The sequence below is a fragment of the Vanellus vanellus genome, assembly GCF_965231255.1.
Source record: "Vanellus vanellus genome assembly, chromosome: 2".
NCBI classification, from domain to species: Eukaryota; Metazoa; Chordata; class Aves; order Charadriiformes; family Charadriidae; genus Vanellus; species Vanellus vanellus.
Window position 1 is genome coordinate 93,997,143 of NC_138906.1, and position 23,864 is coordinate 94,021,006.

Sequence of the window (23,864 nt, forward strand, 5' to 3'; positions counted from 1 at the left end):
CCAATCTCCCCCGCCCCCCAATGTTTTTTTTAAGCAAAAACATATTTTGTGCAGATGTGCTCCAAATACTGATGGAGCACTCGAATACAAGGATTACAGGGGTAAATAATTGCTTTCTGAAAGCACTATTGAAAAGTTTTCTGAGCATATATAGCTTTTTTTATGACCCAAAAGATGCTCATGGTGTATTTCCTGATTTGATTCTAGCAACCTTCCCAAATGAATATTGTAAATATCATAGCAGAGTATCACCAATAATTTCCCTCAAACAAAAGGCGTGAACAAGTTCTTTTTCAAATAAAGGGACAGTCTGTCCTAACAGGAAGCAGAAGACAAAACAGCCAGAACAAAGGTATCTTGGGGATTCTGTCTTCCTCTTAACTCTTCTTAACCCACCCAAAATAACCCAGAATTAAGGCAAGAGCTACATGGTGTACAGATATACCCAAAAGACGACATTCATTCCAATATAAAATGAATAGCATTGTATTAACGTTTATTTCTAATTACAAGAAACAGAATATCAGTCCCTTATTTGTACAAAAATACCTGAAAGATTACAATTAGGTTCACAAGCCAAAAAGCTATTTACAGTATGAAGCAAAGCATATTGAATAAAGGTTTTGTCTCTTAAGTTAATACCTTTTGCATTCCCTGAAACTTTAAACTTTATTCCATTTTACAGTCACTAAATCTTGCATTGTGACAATATAATTTACGATAAGCAAGTCTTGCCACTGGAAAGGTGCATTGATTGGTCAAACTGTCAGGTATTTAGTGCAGAAAAGATAAGACAAAACATCTAAACTGAGGCACGTGTTTCTTCAAGATTAATTAACAAATAAAAAGGTTTTTGTACTTTAACACCTATCGTAACATAACTTAACTAGTAACCTCATTACCAAAATGGTTTGGCATTTTCCTTCTCAACATATTCAAGATTGCTACATGAAGTATTTATTTAGAAAATAAAATCACAGGCAAAAAGATAAAAATTCAACAGGCTCCAAAACAACCCTGAGCATCCCCTTTACATTCATGTCATTTAAATACAAAAATAAGAGTCAAATGTCCTTCAGTCCTTGGTATTCTGAGCTGGCAGCCAGCTGAATCTGTTGGAAAACTAAGGTGGTATTGACTGTTTTCCAGCAGAAAGAAGACAAAGCAGTGATCTGCTTAAGTAAGATTGTTGCCACTTTGAAGGCGGTCACTTTCTCAAAACAGCTCACTTTAGCTGGGAAAAGTACAAAATACTAAGTCAACCATCTACATACAAAAATCATGATTCATAGTCAAACTTTTATTCTCAATTTAAATAAGATGCAAGGTTTTTTTTTTTTTTATAAATATGAAACACTGCAAATACTATCCGCCTACTGGGAAAAATGCATGGTTGTCACTAAGCTATGTAAACAGAAAAACTTAAAACTACAGCATAAATGGTCTTATTAAACTGGTAATGTAGTCAATACAAGTATCTTTTTTCTCCTAATAGGGGCCAAATAGAAGCATGCAAAGTGAAGTCAGACTTAAGTTAGCTTAATTTCAAGGTTTTAAAATACATTGTCTAGAAAGCAGGAACACTCATTTCACTATGTACAATTAAAAAAAAAGGCTTCTACTAAAAACAAAATCAAGTTTCTTCATTTTTAATATCTAGACATTAAATGGAAAAAAAAAATACTAAATGTGTTCTGTAAACTAAAATACAGTGTTTCTATACCATTGACATAGTTATAAGCTGATATGGACGACTCAGGCAGGTTATGGTTTGTCTTAAGCTATTCTCAACACTACACGAAGACCTAAAGGTGTAGGATTGGTTTTCCTTCTTTACCCTTTCAGATGGCTAGGATTTCAAACCCAGTGGCAAATATTAGTAAGGATGAACTAGCCTGTGTAAATCATTTACCATCTTAAGAATGCTCCGTTCTGCACTGCGCTCTGCAAGTTCCCAGGGTGGAATACTCCCCACCGTGGCTAACTGCACCAAGTACTGGGAAGTAAATTCAGTAACAGTCCCTGCACCAGTATTTGCAACTGGAGGATTGCGGTGGGGCTTGTCTAACTTTAATGCTGATTTATCATCAGAAGGAGTTACTGTGTAAACATTAAATAATTGATTTAAACATTAACAATAAAGTCGTTCATGATGACAGATCAGCATCAGAGCAAGATACGTGCCTGTCTGCTGTAGGTACCGGCGTGCTTTAGCGTGTGTGACACAGGGATCAGCAGTTACCTCGATGGATGATATTGCCAGCAGCTAGTTCACGATATCAAATGTGTTTCCATTCCCAGTATGTTCTTTCTCACCACACAAACTTTCATGGCCCTACAGAAAGCAGAAGGGGTACAGTTCCTTTTATGCCCTGTTCCCCAGGAGAGCTTTGCGTCACCATAGCTTTACTATATGGAAAGAGCTCTTTGAAACAGTCTGAAAATTCAAGGAGCTATAAAGCTAAAAACACTGTTTTGTTGTTTTTTTTGTTTGTTTTGTTTTTGTTTTTTTTTTTTTATTTTGTCATACTAAGACTACCCGCAGAAGAATCTTCTCACAAAAACTGGTGGTTTCAAATACAAGTGTAGTCATCCAGTCCTATTCTATTTAGTAACAGTAAGTTTCCTCAGGAAAACAGTCAAAAGGCTGTAAAAAACAAACCACCACTCCAATAATAAAAATTTGTGCATAGAATCTAATACAGTCTTTGCATGACTGGATGCCACTAATATGCCATCAACATACTACAGCCATAATGCTACAAGTCAACAGTTTTAAGAGTAGGTATATGGTGGTATGTTCTTTTAGAATTGTATCCTCATTGCTTCTTCAAAGACATCTGCAGATCATCGAACCTCAGGTCTCCAGAGAAGTTTTGAGACACACGCGCGCGCGCACACACACACACTTCTTGATTTTCTTCTAGATCCTTTTAGGCTGAAGCATTCCATACATTTTAGGGTGCAGATTAATACCCAACTCCTGCATGAATTTTAAAAGCCACATCAGCTCCTAATATAGGCTGCATACAATATCCGAAACAAAGTAGGAGTGCAAAAAAAGTGATCAATACAAAAAGTAAACACACTAGTCTTAATTGTCAAGATTATTCCAGGGCAAGAGTTCTTTTCAAAGATTTCTCTTCACACTTGTTCCTGTTAAGTGGCCCAGCCAAGATAGTTTCCAGTTTTGTTTCAAATTTACTCATGGTTTTACATACCCTCCCCCCATTTTTGGGATGCTGGGACACTCAGCAGCAATCACTCTTAGGTGTTAGACAAACCAGCAATCTTGGTCTGTTGGCACCTGTCGAATCCATCCCTTTCAGAGTCCCAAGGTGCATATTATTTTTATTTATTTTTACCAACTTACAAATCTGCCAATTCCCCAGTGTCAACGTTCTCTTACAATTACTCTTCTAGCAAATCCAGTCTTCAGTGAGAGTCAGATTTGAGGTCATAAGGCCACTCGGATGCAGTGGTGTTTGAGTTTGCAGGGCAAGACTCCTTTGTTTAGTTGATAGAATTCAACAAGCTGGATTAGATCACTGAATTTGGTGTTCCCATCATCCAGGCTGAAAAATATCTGTCCATCATCTTCACACTGGGGAAACAAAACACTCTTTGTCAAGTCAGACTGCACATGAAGAGATGCGAGTGTGGCAAAACATAAGAAGAGTACAAGTGTGTGACGTGAGATAAATGGCGGGTGCCACCCAAACAACCTCATGCCCACAGATCTTCATGAAACCACATGCAACACTAGAGAGGAATGTACCTTAACCTAACTTGAAATGTTTTCTTTATGAAAGCGAAAGCTCGTGGGCAGAGTAAATGAAAGTTGTAGAGACAGCACTGGTCTTCATTACAGAAAACAAAAATACCCCCAATAAAGAGGTCTACAGGATCTTAAACTTCTGATGCTCTTTTTGATCAAGATAAAAATCAAATGGGTTCTTGGCATCTCAGCGTAACATTATTTTAAGCTCAACGTTATTGGATAACCTCCAGAATAAAACTTTTAAAAGTCTCCCTAAGTTATTCTACGATTGCCTAAGTGATAGGGAAACAACTGCCACTTTTGTTGCTGTCGGTCACAGAAAACAAGTTCTGTGCATTACTTCTATACCTAAGTGACTTACACTAGTTTTCCAGGCAATGTTAACAAGGAATTTTAATCAGACATTTGATGATTCTAAAGAATACTTGCCAATATACTTGCTAATGGAAACATCACTGTTAATTACATCAGTAATTAATAAGAGGTCTCTTCAGATATTGGCAAAGCTTTATGATTTTTTGTGATCAATATAAAAAAAAGTATCTACTTACCGGCAAAATTTGAAAATGCTTTATTTTTTGATGATGGCACAGCGTAAGTACAAATGCCTTTGGATTGCTTTGGCTGTCCCGGAGAAGAAACAGTCTAGGAGAGAACATTTTTAAGTACACATTGAATACCACAATCCATTTCTTTGTAAATAATCAGAACTAAGTAATTTTGCGCTATTGCTTAACTCTTCTTTAGTTGTATTAACAAGCGATTCCATAACTGGCAATTTGCTTTCAATTTTTATACCATAGCTATGCGACGCTAATAGATGAAGAAACAAGAAATGCAAGATACATGCCAGTAATTCTTCCCCTATGAATGCATGTATGAGGCTTTGTTTTAAGGCTCTAACTGAGCTTTCCATTACCGATATGTACTCTCATGAAGAAAGTGTTCTCTTTGAACTCCAAAGCAAAACTGGATTTCTGTAGATGGGAAAGTAAGACGTGAGAATCTGTTCCTACTCTCCAGTGTCTTGCATCAGTTTATAGAAACCCAGTGCTAGCAAAATCACGTTTAAGCTAAATGGCTGCAGTTGCACAGAAATCACTCGATACTGTCTTAAAACGACTTATCAGTGAAGTAGCATCCACGTTATCAAGATGGGGAAAACACACACTGACTTTTCCTCTAAAACAGTCACAGTATTTTTCCCTCAGCATCACTGGAAAAGGATATACTCCAGCAGTATAGCTAGCAACACTATATAACTGTCACTTTTAAGCTGACCCACAAAATTGCAGTCCTAACTCAAATGGTTAAATACATACTGAGAAGAGGAGAAAAAAAATCCAGTCAAAAAATGTTTCCTCCCCTTGACATTTATGAACTAAGGAAGGAGAACCTCTCCATGCCACAGGAAACAAGAATATACCTTTGGCAAAAGGCTCACAGCGCTAATGACCAGTGGATTTGTGAGATGGCCAAGCGCAGTACTGGGGCAGGCCTCAAGCCCTCTTAATTGCTAACCACTAAGCCAGGAACACACTTTTCCAAGGCTGAGTTGCAAGAACTGCCTGTAGTCTTATGAACCCGAAAGAACTTACTCCAGCTCCTCGGAACTGATTGAGAAATGTCAATACCACAAAAATGCACCATCATAACCAGGGGCAGTCCAATACTCAGAGACAGGCACGTCTTGCCACCACCGGAAACCACACATGCTATTTGAACATTCCTTTTTAGTCCTAGCAAGACCAGATGTGTGGAAAAAGGACCAAATACTTTACACATTCGGATCCACCTCAGGAAGGAAAATCTTACCTGCCCTGTGGCTCCTGCAGTTCATGCAGATATCTCTAAATTATCTTTCATCTAGCCATTTCAGATAACGTGTGGTATCCAAAGCTGGTGGCACAAAGCAAAGCTCAGCACAACTGATCCTGCAAGTGTTTACTCAACCTCTGGCAAGCAACAGGCTGTCCACACAAACAACGACTATCAAGATAGATGCATCCTCAACAATAGCTTCCAGAAAGAGTTAAATGATAGCAGTATCAGCTGCATACATATACATTGCTGAACATCTTACATGAGCCATCAGAAGACTTAACTTTCTACCTTCTTTTGTTCAAGAACAGAGCAGGAAAACACAGGCAAGACTCTTCTGTCCTGAAAACCATGATCCTTAGATCTCAGAGCACGTAGGTAACATGGTTCTTTTGCCACTGCTGACTGACCTCCCTCCAGCCAAACTAACCAATCTTCACCTTCCGCAGTGAGTAAGCTGGCTGGGCACAAATTCAACACCACCTCAAAGGCATTACCACATTCTTGAAAACCCCAAGAAAAATGGGCCGCTAGATTCCTAAGGCAACAAGTCAAAATGAGCCCAAGATGGTAAAGAAGATCCGCTGTGCGAGAGAACCAGAAACCCAACAAGTCAGCAGTGCTCCTTTGCTTGCTCAGCCTCTCTTCTCTCTTTGACCTGCTAAGCTAAAACCCAATAGCCTTAGCCCAGCAAAAACCCCAAAACAATAAAAAATCCCCACTGCTTAATGACTATGTACAGGGACTAGCAATTTCTATTTCTCTAATGTATTTCATTCTTCACAAAGATTAGTGATGGTCCTGAATCAGAAAATGCTGAAGAAAGGTTTGAACTTGACTGTCTCCTGAGAAGCCAACATGGAAGTTTCTACCTTAACCCAGACAGCAGTGAAATTAGTGAGCTGAAGGCATCAATGCTATTCCCATCCTACAACGAAAGAACTGCTGAATGCAGTTTAAGCAACTTCTCTTCAATAACCATAACTACATATAAATAAGGGAAACAGAGATGCTCAGAAGATAGTTAAATCTCAACTACAGGCATTTTAGAGAGCGCTGGAACAGGTACTTTCATTTCTCTGCTCTAGAACAGAAATAAATAGTGAGAAGTCATCGTTAACTGTTCTGATTCGTGTAAAAGAGCACAAATGGCTGATTATAAATTTGTGGGCAAATGGCTAGGTACAGCTTTGCCTGGAAAATACGTCCTCAGTGCAGATTACAGGAATTCATTATTTCCAAATTCTAACATTGTCTAAAACTTGATTGCCTCTGTAGGAAAAAAAAGAAAAAGGCTTAAGTATATTCTTAATATTTTATTTTTCAAATTAAGAGTTAGAACCCACTCCTACAAACACGTACTCTGACTTTTTGAAATCCGGGCAGGTTATAATGGGACTCCTCAAGAATCGGGCTACTCAGAAGTGCTCACAAACCTGCAAAGCCCTACAGCAGAAGCCGTGCTCCTATCTATAACGCTTACCATCAGATCACAAATACTAAACAACAGGAATACCTACCCATCTACAAGCCCTTGTTGCTTAATAATCCTGTGAGATTCTTCTCTAGAGATTCTGCCGTGAAACCAGTGCTGTGTCCTATGAATAACTGGAGGCGAGAGGGAAAAGAGGGGAAGAGAGGATGGTTAAAAACAGTAATGTGTGCAACAGTTTTTTCCACACACTAATTATTTAAACATTTTAAAAGTGGGTATAGTTTTGTTACAGAATACAAAATATCTTTCATCAAGCTATATAAAAAATGAATCAATATGAAAAAAAAAAAGCACCAGCTGTTGCATCTACTTCATATACCAAGTAGACAGGCATTACCTCCTTGTATTTTCTGATTTGCAGATGTACGATTAGGTTAATGAGAGAAATCTCTTATCATATTGCCTTTTCATAGCTTCTTGAAAATGCTGGGACTAAACAATTCTTAGAATAAGCTAACGAGTTAGAACCAAGTCCCTTTAACTCTCAAATAATGAAAAGCACTTTAGCTTGTGCTTTCAAGGGTGGAGTTAGCCCCAACTATTTTTATGTTCATTGTTTTATTGTTTTTCAAATGGCATTTTTGAATTCTGTTCAACAGAACAGAAACACAGAATAGAGACAGAGAATAGCTGTGTTTCCTCTAAGTAGTCCAGGATATTAATACGCAATTTCCTATTATTTTAATAAACTTACAATCTCAAAGAGATGTTCAGAATTTACATAACAGGCATCCGTATTTTACATTATTCAGTTATTATGGAATTAATGCTATTTTGAAGACTCGCATTTTTACTCTTTAAAGATTAACAGATCACTCATTGACTTTCCTTGTCTAAAACAAAGAACTGGCTTCTGGATTGTTTTAAATGGAAACATTTATGGAGTCTCTACTTTTATAAAATCTGAGTTTCAAAAGATTAACACTGAAGGAAAGCTTGAGCACGTCTTCAAAGGAAAACAAGTTCCTTCTACTGTGCCTGTATGGGTAAGCATGTTAATGACACAGAAGCTACTGATAAACATCAACATCGTATTTGACATCGAAGCATTAAAACTACATGACTGCAGTCTGTCTCTATATGAAATATAACTTTTATTTACCCACAGAGGCCTCTGATACTATGCTTACAAGCCAGCAGAATTTACCTGTACTCAGTGTGGAAGGATGGAGTGGACTTTGGCTACCCAAGATGTTCATTCTTGTGCTACGTTTCTATAGAGAAAATGAATTACCGTTAAATCCACACTAAAGCCTCAACAGAAGAGAATTAGTGCACATGCAATACAGATTTAATTTACAGGAAACTGGGGGCTGGGCAAGTTTAATGCAAGGATGAGAAAAAGAAATGCAGCTTTGAAGGGGGCTAATCTACAAGCAGCAGCTCATTTCAGTTGGCTTAAAACACAAGCCAGATGTTAATGATGAAAGCTCAGTATCTAAAAAATAAAGGAAAAAAAAAAAGAAAAATAAAAAAAAAGACAGAAAAAAGAAAAGTCTGATATGTTTCTGCTCAGGCAAAACACCAGGCACTCAGTAAATCAAGCAGTATTTCCCTCCCGTACATAAAGCACCAGCTAGTGCTTCAGTAATGACTCCTATTCCCTAAGAGACGAGCATGTGGGAAAACTTGTACTGCAGCTGTCTGTCCACAAGACACTATAAACAAGTTACATCAGTTTTCATTGCAAGAGGTCCTGCCTCTTGTATATTCTGCAATTAAACTTACTGGGAGCAAGCCATTAGTCAGAGCCCCAGCCTCTTCCATGTGGGGAAGCATTTAATTTGACATATTCCTCCTCAGAGACTGGTTTTGCAAACTGGCAGTAAAGTTCTGGTGGGTCTGCTTTCCCCCTCAACTTTCCTCTGGACACTAGGGGGACAGAGAAGCAGTGGTAGAAGGTTGTTGTGAATGTGACAGTTTTGCTAAAGATGGATATTGACTTTCAGATCTGCATGCTTGCAGTGTGATTGCTTCAGGTCGGAGCTAAGCTATACTGTGACCAGCACTGCACTAACATCATAGCACGCTCTGTGTTTTGGCTCTCAACAGACACTTACTAATTACAAAAATAGAAAAGAAGAGAAGATAGCTACCCTCCAAGCATGTCCTTCTTCCAAGGCAGCACTCTGTGCTTCAGCAGGATTTTCAATAACTCTTCCTATTTGCCCCGAAAAATCCATTGCTACTAGTGAGTTTTCAGATACACTTCTCTGAAAAGGAATTTTCACTTGTTTCAAAAAACAGGGAAAGAAAAAACCAGCTTGAGAGTTTCATTTCAAAATGTTTTGGTTTCAGAAGACCGTCCAAAGTTATCCTTCAACAGCACAGAAAATACATCTCATTTCCCACCCCCCCTTCCAAAAGATTCGCAGACGCAAAAATAAACGGCTTTTCTTTTTAGGCTGTAGGGGAGGGAGAGGATTCAAAGTCCGAGAATAAAATCTGTATTGCTCAAGTTGCCCGCTTGCCCTATTACTATACTCCAGTCATTTTCAGGGCCGCTTGGGATCCAAATATAGGCTCTTCACTTTTAGATAGCTAACAGTCAGCTCCTGGCCCAACATATTTTAGGCAATTTACGTGTTAGTTTTGCCAGACCTAAGCTGGCTTCTGCAGAGACAGCCAGATGTCTCTGTACGGTACATCTCAAAGTGCCTGACGTATCCAAGATTTTTCAATCATGTGGATCGTGTAAGCCTAAGATAACGGAGAGCCAACCACGTAAACTGTATGCATGCGAAAGGTGAGCTTTACGTTGATTTGCTACACAATGCTGAATTTGCATTTCTCAGTGTAAAATTTTCCACTTTTAAAATGCAAAAGCAAATGTATCTTCTCCGACATCATACATTAATGAGGCGAAGTTCATTACTTACTACTGGAGTGGCAAAGTGTGGAAGCATGGCTTTTCTCTGCTGGGGAATTCTGTAATTCTGATACAGTAGCATTCCATACTGCCAACAGAAACGCAAGGACATTATTATTCAAATATATACCCTAGGAAAAAAAAAACTGTAGTGATTTCATAATACCACTTACGCTGGAGCAAGGTGCCACCAGTTTATTATTTTCATGATCAGAAGCTGTCCCAAAGCAATTTTCATTGAGTAATAGTGATTGGCAGGTGGCAATCGAGCAGTAAATATGCAGGACAAGTTTTATTTAAAAGACAGCACTTTTACAAGCCTGAGTGAAATACACAGGTAATTTCTGCCACTCTCAGCTATCACCGCATTTCCCGTGTAGAATACAAGCTTACATTCGAGGTCAGAACACACATATTAACTCCCCCTCTTTTTACACTCTAGGAATGTGAAGTTAAAAAAAAAATTCTGCATAAGACATTCATACTCAGTTTTCATAATGATAAAAAATAAGAACCTTTCTAATTTACTAGCTCTTTGAATAAATTTCAGCAGGAAATAACACTTTTAGTACTTTTCTCATCCTTATAAAAATAAGGTGATCGAATTCCAGTCATGCTCCTCGTTTAACATGATAAATTTTAGCAACGCTAGTGGCCAGGATGGTAGGAAAGCACCTACTCGGTGCCTTCCCTAGAGGCACAGTGCTGAAGTATAGCAACTTTGCTTACTAAATGTTCTAATTGAAACAGTAGATATAATTTTGTAAACAGGGTAAGATATGACTACGGAAAGCTAAATCAGTACGTAAATAAAAAAGGGGGTCACGGCCACAGCCTTGGGGCACAGCCTTAATCTTCCCTCCTTTAATCACCTTTCAGTGTTCCTTAAAAACAGACCCTTTTTCCCCCCTAGTGTTAACTGCCTAAGGGTGAATGCTACATGCCAGTATACAGAAATTACTGCCACACAGTACTGCCGCTGCCACAGCTCACACTGCAAAGAAAGATTTGTCCGAACGGTCACATACTTGCTAAGAACAGCTAATTCTGTACACTGTGAAGGTTTTTCCTTGCCATTCAGGAACATTAGTGCCTTGACCAGTGCAGCTAATTTCTTCACAACAAGTGGTATCTTCAAGGCACATTTCACCACAATTACCTGGTCCTCTGTTTGAGGACTTTCCCCACAATGCAAAATTCTGTCTAAATAGGGAAAGTAAAGGACAGCTGAGAAGAAGCACTCGGAACTGCCTGGGGACTAAAACTCTTACCATAATTGTTAGTGTGTATTAAACACGAGTCAAGTCAAGTCAAGTAGCTGGAGAGCAGGTTGTGACAGCCAACAGAAGTATCAGCTCCACAGAAATCAAATATGCATCTTGTAACTGGGATTGCTTCTCACATCCTGGCCCATACTACGCCTAGTGCTCCCACTTTTGTAAAACCTTAAAATAGGGATTTCTGTACTGCAGCACAGAATCTCTTACAGTTAATGAATGAGATAATATTTGGAAAGCATTCAAAGAGATGTGCTCTGTTTTGGAAGGTCACCACTTAACGTAGATGGAGAACAGGCATTGCATGTTCATACCCGCAGGCCTACGAGTCTGGTTTGCTTTCTCTACACTTACAGGGTTTTGCATGATGGACAGTGTGCACGGGGAGAGGAACAGGTAATTGTAGCAAACATTTGTCAAGTCTTGAGGATAAACAAACGAGATAAACTTCTTTGAAAGGGAGAGGAGGAATAACAATGCTCATGCGGCAATGGGAATCTCTATGGCTTCTCCTAGTCAATGCCACACGTGGACCAGGAAGCGATAAAACCCCACGCTCTTTCTGATGCGCTCGCTCAGCTCCTTGGACACGTGCTACAGGAGTGCATCTTCTTGAGCAGGGGGATGTGAAACGCCAGTGGGGAAAAGGGCATTTTGGCAGAGAGGGGTGTGATGATGTGGGCTGCTACTTAGACAGGAACAGCCACTCTGTTCATTCAGGACAGACAGACCAAGTGCTCGCAGCGTCCTTGGGTTGCACATCCCATTTTAGGCACAGTCTGGCACATGGCAGCCACCAGCAGGACGCTGGCACGCTGACCTCAGCAGCCGGAGGGAACAGCCGTGCCCTCATCTCCAAATCTGAAATTGTCTGTTTGCTACAGAGAGCACTAAAGTCGACTGAGCTCAAGGTTCTCCATCCTATTTTGGTGGACATGTATCTAGTATCAAAGACCGCAGTACCACTTTGTGCGTGCTTCTATTTTTTATCACATTTTGTATATTACACTTTGACACACAATATTAGAAAGTAGGATAACTGTGTGGAAGAGAGGTGGGATTTTAATGGGTAACACATTATCTGTACATATTTTTTATATTTTTTTATAGAAGTGTATATTCCCTTTAATATGAGGGAGGATGTAGTAAGGTACAGAGAAGAACACAGTAGTTTTCGAGGCAGCATCTTCAGGGAAAGATTTAAAACCAAACCAAACCAACCCAAAACTTCTGCACATTTCCCTATGAAGATCAGAAAGTTCTCTGCTTCAAAGAGTGTAAAATAGTCAGCTTTCTCCTCAGTTCCTCTGTGCTGATTTTGTTTGTAAAAGCTGTGAAGCCTCCTACCATGTTATCATGAAATCTCATTGTTTGCTCTCAGATATGAATAACTTTCACCCAGAGATAGGGTTGCTTATTTTTGTTACTGTTTTTAATAGCACCTTCAGAAAACTGAAGAAAAAAAATTGCAAAGGCTTTAGATAGCACTCTGTTCTGGTTCAGATAACCACTTACCATCATCAAAACATTTTCTTTAGCTTTATGATAACTTGCAAATAGCTTGTTAAGCAGTTTTTTTTGATTCATTTACAGATCATAAATTTAGCTCCAGAACTAAAATTCTACTTCACTCATATGTTGAAGGAATTTGCTCAGTCCTGTGCTTCAAAGCTTAGGAGGGACAGGTCTGCCTGGCATTTTGCTCTTCGCTGTATTGTTTTGGAGGCAGATAACGTTTAAGAACATAAAGGTATTTTCTCACGAAAAAAATAACGAATGCAACTTAACTACGGGTGTAGCTCTATTCACATAGAAGAGATTAGGTACCTTGAGGAGTCGAAAGGCAGTCATCCAGCACGTCCTGCTTTGCTCATCTTCAGCACACAACAACCTCAGCTCCTTAGTTTCATTTCTCACTCTGTTGGGCTATAAAATATTAGAGGGAAGTCAGCTACATTCAGTAGAAAACCAACACCACTGTAAGTTTACTGCAGAGTACAGGCAGGTATAGTATTAGTCTAAGAACTGGCCAGAAAAAGCTCACACCACCCTGAACTAAAGCTCAGGAGAGGCTGAGCGTGCTTTGAAAGAAATCACTTTCTCAGCTGAGTCCAGTAAGGTAAACGTCAATGCCAGCTTTGAAATGCCCCGCTATTCCGGCAGTTTGTAGGAACAAGGTACTCAGGCCATGCTAGAACCAGAACCGAGGCGTTTGGGGTTTTTGTTTCTAAAACCGTGGGAAGTTTTATGAGCCTCCATTTCGAGACGAAGAACCAAAGTTTCCGTAACTGAAGGTTACTGGAAGTCTGCTTCCAGCAGTTCAGGATCTGTCTGCAGCTGGTCTCTGGTCTCTGAGACAAACCCATCTTGTCTAGCTCTGGCACGGCTGCTAGGAAGGAGGCTACTTCACTGCTGTCAATAAAACCAGCTCCCAGCCTTATTTTCTTCTCAGAAAATTACACGGAGCTTTGAAATACCTTCCAAACCTATCCGTCGGCACAACAGTTCTTAAAATCCTCAAGGACAACTGTTTATACTTATTTCTATTTTCCAAGAAAATCTTCTTTAAATAAATACAAACCTCTGGCCCACAATAATGGTACAACTACACCCAATGGGAGCTTGATCCTTTGTTGCTGTACAGTTCTGGTGCTTGCTGTCCAGAGAAACTTTCCTGTTCAACTAGAGTGCTTGGGAAAAAGATTTCATCTGTGAGGTGAAGCAAGGCCACCTCACAGGCACACCATGCTTCAGCACTGAGCTCATCTTGCACAGACATTTCCCAAGCCAAAGGAGCACCAGATAAAGTGTTAAAAGTGTCACATAAAGCGATGGCAAGATTCACAGGACATGCCTGCCAAATGAAAGACGTTAAAGATCAAGTCCTCATGACAGAAATGCTTGCAGAGTTTTACATACAAATCCCGTTTAGCTGGGGCTGGGGGGACTCTGAGCTACTACTATCATCACCTCGAACAGAAGAACTTAATGAGAAGAATTACCTTTATACAAAATCCATACTCCGCAGGTGCATTGTACAACTTCTTGCCTGCTATCAACGAGAAGATATTGCTGTCTTCTAGGTCAGCCAACAACTGCAAATGTCTTGGCTCCTGGGGAAATAACGAGTTTTATCATAGGTAAGCGTAAGATTTTGGAAGATCTTGCTGCAAGCTCTGCAGTCTCTCAAGACCAACCTCCAACAGAGGGCAGTGTATGAACACTGTGCTCCTCTCTCAGGCAGCCTGAAGTGGACACCCCGTGTCACCTTTTAAATAGCAGCCTACTGGCAGAAGGGGCTTTATACAAGAAGCTGACAAAATACTTATTCGAACACATCACATGAAAAATGGCACAGCCTATTACATTGCCCCTGAGAGGTCTGAAAGTTAGGTAACATAAAATATTGTTTAAGGTATCATTTAAACTAAATCCATGAACCGTGTGCTTGGAGAGCATGATTTGCAAGCCCTGTTAGCACAACTTCAGAAGCCACAATTATGTTGTCCGGCTACTTTGGTTCTATTATATAACAATGCTATATAGCTATTTTCATGCACTGAGGGACCAGGGCTCAATTGTCATTTGATCATGTCTTGCTTACCCTTTTCTACGCGATAAAAAAAGGCAACACTGTGTGCAGGTATTTAAAAAAAAACAGCAAAAAAATACCCACTGTAAAAGCAGGAAATGCTTTCACATGCTAGTACTGTGCAACTTCTTTTTTAATCTTACCTTTGAAGTTCCTTTTGTAGAACAATAAAGTCCCGATCTCCTCAAACACACATACAATTTCTTCCATGATTTCCTACCCAGCTCTTTCACATGCAAAAAACCTTGAATTTCAGGGCAGCTACTGGAGTTTAAAAAGTTCTGTTGGAGAGGAAAACGTAAATGAGGATGGCGTCCTAGGGATGGTTCGTAAAATTGTCACTGTGTTTGCAGAACAGAGAAGCAAATGGCAAATCACTTTGATGACTTGGGGCGCAGTTTCACATTATGTTTAAACTGACCTAGATGTTTAAACTGATTTATGACCAAAGTGGATATTCCTGCTCCCCTCACTACGTCTACCTAGCCAGCTCCTCCTGCCCCTGACATTTTACTGTTCTCTGTGTCAATACTTAAGTCTCCAAAAGGCTAACCATTTCCCTGTATCCCCATTCTTCTCACACTTGGACCGAAGGGACACAAGGTAAGTTTATTAACTCTTAAAATAATACCGTGTCACAACGGTAGTCTAACTTGAAAACATTAACCAAAATCTGCAACTTTATCCCAAAGTTTTAGAATGTGAACAGCCTATTTCAGGATTTCCCCACATTAAAGTCTTAATATAGGACATGCACCTGTCGCAAGACAAGAAGTATGACAGACAACAGAATATTTAACTGAAAACGAAATGCAGAGCAGTCAAGTAAGTGTCAGCAATTATACTAGACTTCAAGATCCAGAAGTACTTAAGTTCTTGACATAATCAGAGGGACCACACATGGAATCATTTGATTTGCGATACATCAAAGGAAGGAAGTATTAACTATGGTTAGCGAATTGATGGATTGCTCCCTTATTACAGTGGGCCAGATTTGTAAATGACTGACTTGCTCAGTAAGTTAAATGCCAAACTAATAAAGTCAACAGTAGGAAGAAAAATGCATAATCCTGGTTGGCCTAAATGCCTCTGCAATTCTTCAAAGTTGTGTTTTGGTGTTATTTGGCGGACTATGCCCACAGGAAACAAAACCAAAAATCTGTACCCTGTGTCAAAATTCTTAGTTGCATTAAAACCTAATTTTTTTTTTCTAGTCCTTCTCCCATCTCATCTAACAGAATGGAAAAGAACAGGCAATTTTCCTGCTATTTGTACTATGAATCTACTTCTCAATTGTGAAAAGGAAAGACCAAAAGGAGAATATATTTTCTCTGTCCAGCTAGATAAACCGAAAGTAAACTAAGATGCAAGCTTTTTTGCCTATCTGAGCCAGGATGACACTAGGGAAAACAGATCCTGCGGTTTTTAATGCTATCGTATATGATATTGTGAGATGATATTCAGTATTCTTCCCTATTTTGTGTGTAATTAAAAACAGTGCACTTGCTCAATGTTTGAGGTGGCCTCAGATGCAACATGCTTAATGACTACTAGACTGCAGGAAGTTTACCTTCAACAAATTACAACTGTCATTGAAATTACCAAAAATGGTTGTGTGTTTTTTAAAAGGAAAGGGGTATTTAATATAAATGCTTAAAGGAAGATTGTTTTTTTATGGCTAAACAGGCAACCAAAGAGAATGTACCCATCCTCTTTCCCCCACCCTCTCGCACCGCTAACCCCCGTGACTTAAACTTCTCCAGGACTGTACCTAGCTGAGCCTCCCCAGAAGCAAACTCGTGTATCTGACAAGGCTGTAAGGTTTTCCTTTCCCTGCTGCTCGAGTTACCCTAGGTTTGAAACTTTTCCATCTTAAAGAACATCTTGCTCTTTTATAGGGAGTCCCGCTGCTCGTGTTAACATGCAAACTCAATTCTCCACTTACACTGCGGGAAAAAGGGTGCAAGGTGTGAGCACCTCTGTTCCCACCAGTCTGGCAATGCCTGTTTGCACCAGTTTTGGGTCCCGATTGCAACCTCACTGCACGTGACATTCAGTTTTAATTCCAGAAATTGGATTGATTTTTGTTTGGTTTCCCAGCTGAGAGTGGATGCTAACATTTCCAATTATTCTCAGTGAACCTGCAGCCAGTATTTAATGGATTTCGAAGTGGTTATGGGACAAAATGAGTGCACTGGCTCAAAAGTCAGTGAAAACTTGTATTTAAACAGAGTCAGTGCACATTTGCAAACATGCAAAACGACAGAAATCAAGCTGAAATCAGTTATTTGTATGCATACTTTCTTCATATATTTGTGCCTACTGCTTGATAATTTGCTTGCAATTCGTGGTACTGTCTTCCAGGCATCATGGTCTTATATTCTTCATATAGTATTCTTTTAATAAACTGTGTTTCAATTTGGCCTCTTTACTTGACTGTCCCCCATTTGAGGAAACAACTAAAGTGAGAAAGATTTAGACTACAGGGTTTAGATCGGACTGCTTAAATTGAGAGGTTTAAGTGAATGAGTTACTGGTCAGAGGTAGCCCACCCTTCAGCACCATCCTTGGAGGCCAACCAAATGTGCCACCACCACAGTTCCTTCATGAGCAAGCAAGAAACTGTACAGCAACATCAAAACTTCAGTAGACACTCAGTGCACGTGCCACTGCCATGCAGGTTACACAACTCTACCAACACATATGCATAAGGTACACCCCCCTGTAATTTAACTTGGGGAGCTTTAAATGGGATTACTTTGCACATACTACATACGATTTCCTGTAGCTACTTGCATTTACTTCCTAAGGAATTATTTTTCTACCTAAACCAGCAGCTAGTTGGCTGAACCATGGGGAAGTTGGTCCTCATTGTTAATCTGCGCCAGGCACAAACACGGGACATGAAAAGCAAAAGCAAAACCTCTCACCATCTCAAGCTCATCTTCTAATGTACACATACGGTTTTACACTTCCTCCTATGCTATGATGTGGAGTATAGAAGAGGACTTCTGGTTTGCTTTTTATAAGGTGTGTTTGTTTTTCTAGAAATACATCTGCTGAGATTGCTTTAGGAACAACACTAGGTGGCCAGACCAGGTACCCAGAGAGTAAGCTGAGTATTAATGGAAAAAATATGTACGAAAATACCTATGAATACTTCGTGTTCATAACTTACATCTCAGTGCCACCCGGTATGATCTTTGTCAGATATTTTCAACATTAGTACCACGTGCTAACTCACTACACCGGTCTTTCTCTGACCAGCTTTTTCCAGACCTTTGAATTCTCCCTTCCTCCCTCTCAACCTCTCCCCGCCAGCTCAAAACTTTCTTTGTCCATAGGGATAACTTACAGTACCTGCAAAAGCTGTGACTGTGGGATACTGCCATTTGTTTGCTGGCACCAGGCAACCATTTGCTCTGGAAAGAAATTCTAGACACAAAAAGAGAAGACAATTGGAAGTCACATTATATTTGAACACTTTTACATAGAACAAGTGGAATTTTCTTCTGGTCATTAATTTTTTGAAACTATCACTCTTAAATCAATTAGGAGATCCCCTGACACAGAAAGTAATAGTAGGCCTTTCAAGCGCAGTTTTTCCCTTCCTTCTGCTCACCAAATGCCCATGGAGACAGAACATGGATTTTTAAAGTATCTGATATGCAGCATTTCATAAGTGCATTTTCCCATCGCTTGCTCTTCTACTGATGGCTTTCGGGGAGCCCTAACAGCCTCTACTTTCTCTGCTTATTGTATATTCTGCCACCAAATTTCTGTGCTTCCCTCTCCATCCAGAAACGTTGTTCAGGGAACAAACTCTCCGTAACTCCACTTGCCACGTGGAAGATGGAGAGCAGGAGGAAAAACAAGTTTTCTCTATCCTCACAGGGGTAAGCTGGATGAAAATGCATGAAAAGAAGCCTAAGGCGGGATGCTGCAGGATCTCCAGTACGTACACCTTTACCTTTGATAGCACTCTCTTTCTATCCAAAATACAGTTCTTCAGTGCTGTATCTGCTTGACCCTAAAACCTGCTCAGCCCCTCAGAAAGCTCCAAAGGAAGAGCCATTCGCAGACCTTAGTTATGAGCAAGAGCTCATGTGTGACTGTTGATGCTTTCATTTGGTTGCTCAACAGCCAGGTTACGCTCAGGGCTTGAAACCCTTCAATCTGTCAAGAGAAAAGCCCTTTTGCAAAATCCACCCCTGTATGTATGTATATATTTCAGGGTAACGTAACAGAGGCCAGTGTTTTTTCCTGTAAGGACAGGTCAGCATACATTCCATGAAATGAAATAATAAAAACGGAACGAGGACACACGTGCAACGATTCGGCTCTGTGCCGTACACCCTGCTTCACGTGCTAAACTTGAATAATCTCAAAGCAGACGTCTACCTCCTTTCCCCCACCCCGCAAACACAGAAGCGAATATCGGTTAACACACAAACGGGTGCTTCTGCAGCACTTTTTGATTTCAGGCATCCAGTACAGTATCTCATTCACACTGAATCTTTGCATGACAAAGGTCAGACAGTTTTCTGACTGCTAAATTGATGACTTGACTTCGGATTTATTCCTCCAGTTCCCCTTTTCATTTGCCATGTTTTAAAATGCCTGTATACTTCGGTACACTGAATTTACTATACACAGCAATTACATGAAGTCATTCTTGAAGTTTTTAAACATTATTTGAAGCATGAAGACGTACAGAAATGCCTGAAATAAAACAATGACTGATTATAACAAGATGAATCACAACAAAAACATTTCCAGTTTAGAACATCCGTCACTCTTCAGGCAATATAAATTCCAGTCTTTAGGGCATAAGGAGAAGGGCTGAAGAGGAATCACCCTTCTGCCAGGTAAGTTGCACAATGAATTATGAAAGCTAACATTTACCAGCCTCTCTTGAGTAGAAACAGTGCCATATGGCCACAGCTAATGCAACGGATAGGGAGCCTTCGCATTCTTACACCAAAAGAATGATTTATTCTCTGATTGCAGGAGCCTGGGACTGAATGCCAAGCGTTCCGGGTTTTACTCCCATGCTCTGTTATTAATTAAAGTATACCACATGAAACCAATGTGCTAGCTCCTATGATACCAAAATTTCTGTACAAGACTCAGATGTTCATAGGTAATCAGATGGGAAGATCAACAGAAGTGAAAAATTACAAACACTGTGCACAGAAATGTTTCACACAGCAAGTCAAGGCACAGGCTCTGAAACAAGCACCAGCAGACGACAAATGTACGTGCAAGCACACGTGCGAGGATGCAGCAACTGTGCATTAGCGTCTACGAGGAAAGGAATGAATTTATCATCTGCAGTAACTTCAGCAACGAGTTTGCATGTGACCTTTTTTCTTCAGGCACCACAAACGCCCAACTGACCCAAAATCTGTTCTCACCTAAACCACCTCTGGATTATCCTTCTTCAGCTATCTAGGTGGGTCACACCAGCTCACATCAGTTCCTGTCAACAGCCTGCTTCAACTTAATTGTTTAGATAAAATGCGAAAAATCATCCCCAAATAAGCAGTTACATTGCAAACAGCTTAAAATTACAACATTCAAAGGATCTTATGAATCCAGGAATTAGTTATGACAAGCAATACTTTGCAAGCATGGATATACGTGAGGGCATAGAGAGGGCGAGTTACAATGATCCGTAAGGAAGTCAGAGCACACTAGTAAAGCACAGCTATACGTAAGACAGTGTTCAACATACATAATGATAAACTGGAAATTCCTTGTATGTAGTAAGTGCTTTAGGGGTTACCCAGAAGTTTGGGCTTTTTTAATTATTACTGTCAGAAATAAAAAGGTTTGGATACTGCACACCATGCGATCAATTTGCTTCAAATCAAGTAACTTTGAAGATAATGAGTAAATTGCACTTCTGATTGTTTTCCTTAAACCAACCAAGATTCCCCTGTCTTGGTCACTCTCCAACATAACAATAGCCATTTTGAAACAAGTATATTTGGTAACTTGAAAACACTTGAGGTTTTTAGGCTGGGAGGAGAGTACAAGGAATTTAAACATTGGTTAAAACTTCTTTGGAAAGAATTCCATTTGTTGGTTGCTTTTTTTTTTTTTTTAATAGATGTTTAAGACATAACAGCGCCCAGCAATGTTATTGCAATCCATCCCTCTCTCTGTGGTGTAAACAACTAAGCAATGAGACTCACCATGGGATTTTTGAAAAATTCATATTTTGCGTAATTCTTCCTGAACAAAAATTTACTTTCACTTCCCATTGTGGACTCCACTTGAACTATGAGCTCATGATCTTCCAAGCACCTCTCTGTGGAAAAAGAACATGATGTTAACACACAGCCAGCCAGCAGAAGCAGTGAGACCAACTTCCAAAGAATAGGAGTAAAACAACCCCATGTAATTCCGTTACCTTTTAACAAGTTAACAAAACATACTATAGCTTTCAAACCATACTGTCGCGAGACATTTAAGTATTACAAAGTTTAATGTTACATGGCAGCGTTCTTCAAAGATTTCCTACATCGGGGCTTCACAAGCGCAGACTTTTGAGAAAGGAAAGAACGTGAGATTTTTTTTGCGTGCAGTAGCTTAAATAGTACACACAAACCTCCTCCTTTGGTGCTGGCTATATGCTGTGGCACTGGCAAAGTGGACAGATCTCAGGGGAAAAAAGTTGCAGAAAGGCCACCGTTAGGTCTTGAACTATCACAGAAATACAGCGTCCTATTTGATCGCACTCTATAAAACCAGTTCATTTCAAGGTGAACTTCAGGCCTTTATTGTAGATGCTAGACAATGGGGTTTATTATGAAAGAGGTCACAGGATCTACTTTACAGGAATACTGACAGAGACAAATGTTTTGTACACATGACAGGGCAATTTTCTGCTCTAGATTTGGTTACAAGGTAACTCCCCATAACCACCACTTCTCTGGTCAAAAGAATGGCACATCAAAGCATGAACAGATAGCTTAACAAATCCAATTCACTGAAAGCAGTAACTCGAAAGAAGGCAACTGGGCTAAGTGTGCACTACTTAATGAACTCATTATCTTGGCAAATCTTCAGAAGTTTCCGAGAAAATATTTAGGTATTTTTCAAAAATCTTAATAGTCCGTACTTTCATCCCTTATATAATAGGAAATAAAAAAATGAGGTCAAACAAAAAATAAACTTTCACAAAGCTCTATCCCTAATGCGTGTGTCTTGCTGGCCAAAGAAGTTTGGAGAGTCCCTTCCCCACTTTGTGTTCCTGCATCCTCGCATTCCCACGGTTAGAAACGCCACGCTGCCACCCGGGTTCTCTTGGGGCATTTTCAGGAGAGAAAGCAAGCGGTCATCGGTACCTCAAAAACTAGCAAGCTCTTGAATGTCACTTGAATTATTCAACTTAGCAGATTAATGTAAGTTCTTTGAAAATCTAAGCTATCTCTGAATGATCCCATTGTCTTTTTCACCTGCGTTTAAATTGTCGGTGGTCACCAGCTCACTGATGACTTCAGCATTTACCGTGCATTTGCAATGTCCAGCCTTGCTATAGATTGTCTTTCAAGGGGTTAACACTGAAGATTTTCCATACTGGGCTGCTCTCAAATAAAGAGCTGCTGCTTAGTGCATTGGCCATAATACCACTTTTAAGGGGTAGTTCTTGGACTGATGTACGTGACAATACTGCTGTTGGTAGCAGTCAATTAAGGACATTTTGCACCACCTGGGCATTCACCACCTAAACCTCCCCATTATCTAGGGGCTTCACAGGTGAAGTTTCAGGTATCGCTGCTGATCTATTGCTACTGTCACGGTTTTAGGCAACCGGTTAAGGCAAATCTCCTCCGTGCTGCGATGAAGACAGTGGGCCTATGAGGGCAGAGGCCCTTTCTGTTTTTTTTTCAGTTATGCTTCCTCCAAAACCCATTTAATTATGTTGGTATGAATCTTCATCACAGTATGAACCCTGAAAGACTGTGACCTGCTGCCGCCTGCTTCTGTCATCGAACGAAGTTGTGGTCTTTACTTTCTTAATGCACTGAAGATTGCTCGCCTAAGGACAGGGACAAACCATGTCCTGTTCATTCTGTCCTGAGGAAATGCAGTGTAGATGAATATTTGTCAATTTGTTTTGTATTTTGATCGTTAGTTTGTGTAAATATACCCAGTGACTGTTTCTTAGATGCTTTAGGCAACTGACCTAGATGTATTTCTGTACTAAATCAAGACCCTTTTGAGATTCTGTGGGGATACTCCCGCTGATTTAGTGTTTACATTTTTGTTTTGGCGGTGACAGCCGTCTTGAAGAAAAGGTGGAGCATTTCATAGCAAGCGCATGTATAAAGGAAGCTAGTCCTGGGCAGTTTGCTACTACTCCATAGAAGTTGCGCACTTGGGAAGTCCTTGGTAATTTGCACTGGGTTAGCACAAACGGGATGAACTGCCACTTGAGACACCAGCAACTCAACCTCAGCCCTGCTTTGAGCTTCCCGCTACAAAGCTAGAAGTGCAGACGTCAGTCTATTAAGTTCAATAGGTCGGTCTGTCTTCAAGTGGCATTGCTGCTGAAGTGACCAGAAATGTCTCCTTTTAGTTTATCTGATAGGCTCAACTCAGTCTCCTGTAGACACTTCCTAGAAGAACAGGACAGACTTTTTTTTTCCTTTTTTTTTTTTTTTTTCCCAAAATCGCCCTGTATTGTTATCTAAACTTCTACACAACTGTAGAAATAATACAAGTTGGGAAGAGGAAATGGATTCTGTCGTGAACAACTCACAGGCATGGACCAAAATTCCCAGTTAGAGAATCGCTACAAATTACAGGTGGATCAAAGTGTGAAATAGCCCACCCCTGTTCTTGTATTTTAGCAAGCGCTGTGTCTAACTGTTCCACTTTTAATTTGTTGAGATTAAGGCAAATAAAATTCAATGCACATGTAAACAAGAAAATCCATATACAAAACTATTCATCAATTCTTTCTCCTAACCCTACATATATTTTGGAGCCCTACTACTTTTCTCTCCTGTTTCAAC

The 23,864-nt window shown here is 39.9% G+C and overlaps 1 protein-coding gene across 1 annotated transcript in view; it reads right to left on the minus strand.

Moving 5' to 3' along the window:
• Nucleotides 1-479: 479 nt before the first annotated feature.
• GRB10 (growth factor receptor bound protein 10) overlaps nucleotides 480-23,864 on the minus strand; it is a 113,258-nt gene continuing 89,873 nt past the window's right edge. Inside the window, exons 6-16 of the mRNA XM_082480001.1 lie at nucleotides 21,036-21,151; nucleotides 18,196-18,270; nucleotides 14,979-15,116; nucleotides 14,246-14,356; nucleotides 13,071-13,169; nucleotides 9,977-10,054; nucleotides 9,194-9,310; nucleotides 8,245-8,311; nucleotides 7,123-7,210; nucleotides 4,333-4,426; nucleotides 480-3,604 (exon numbers count right to left, since the gene is read on the minus strand). Coding sequence (XP_082336127.1) covers nucleotides 3,458-3,604; nucleotides 4,333-4,426; nucleotides 7,123-7,210; nucleotides 8,245-8,311; nucleotides 9,194-9,310; nucleotides 9,977-10,054; nucleotides 13,071-13,169; nucleotides 14,246-14,356; nucleotides 14,979-15,116; nucleotides 18,196-18,270; nucleotides 21,036-21,151 — 1,130 coding nt within the window. The 3' untranslated portion in view covers nucleotides 480-3,457. The remainder of the gene's footprint in view (nucleotides 3,605-4,332; nucleotides 4,427-7,122; nucleotides 7,211-8,244; nucleotides 8,312-9,193; nucleotides 9,311-9,976; nucleotides 10,055-13,070; nucleotides 13,170-14,245; nucleotides 14,357-14,978; nucleotides 15,117-18,195; nucleotides 18,271-21,035; nucleotides 21,152-23,864) is intronic.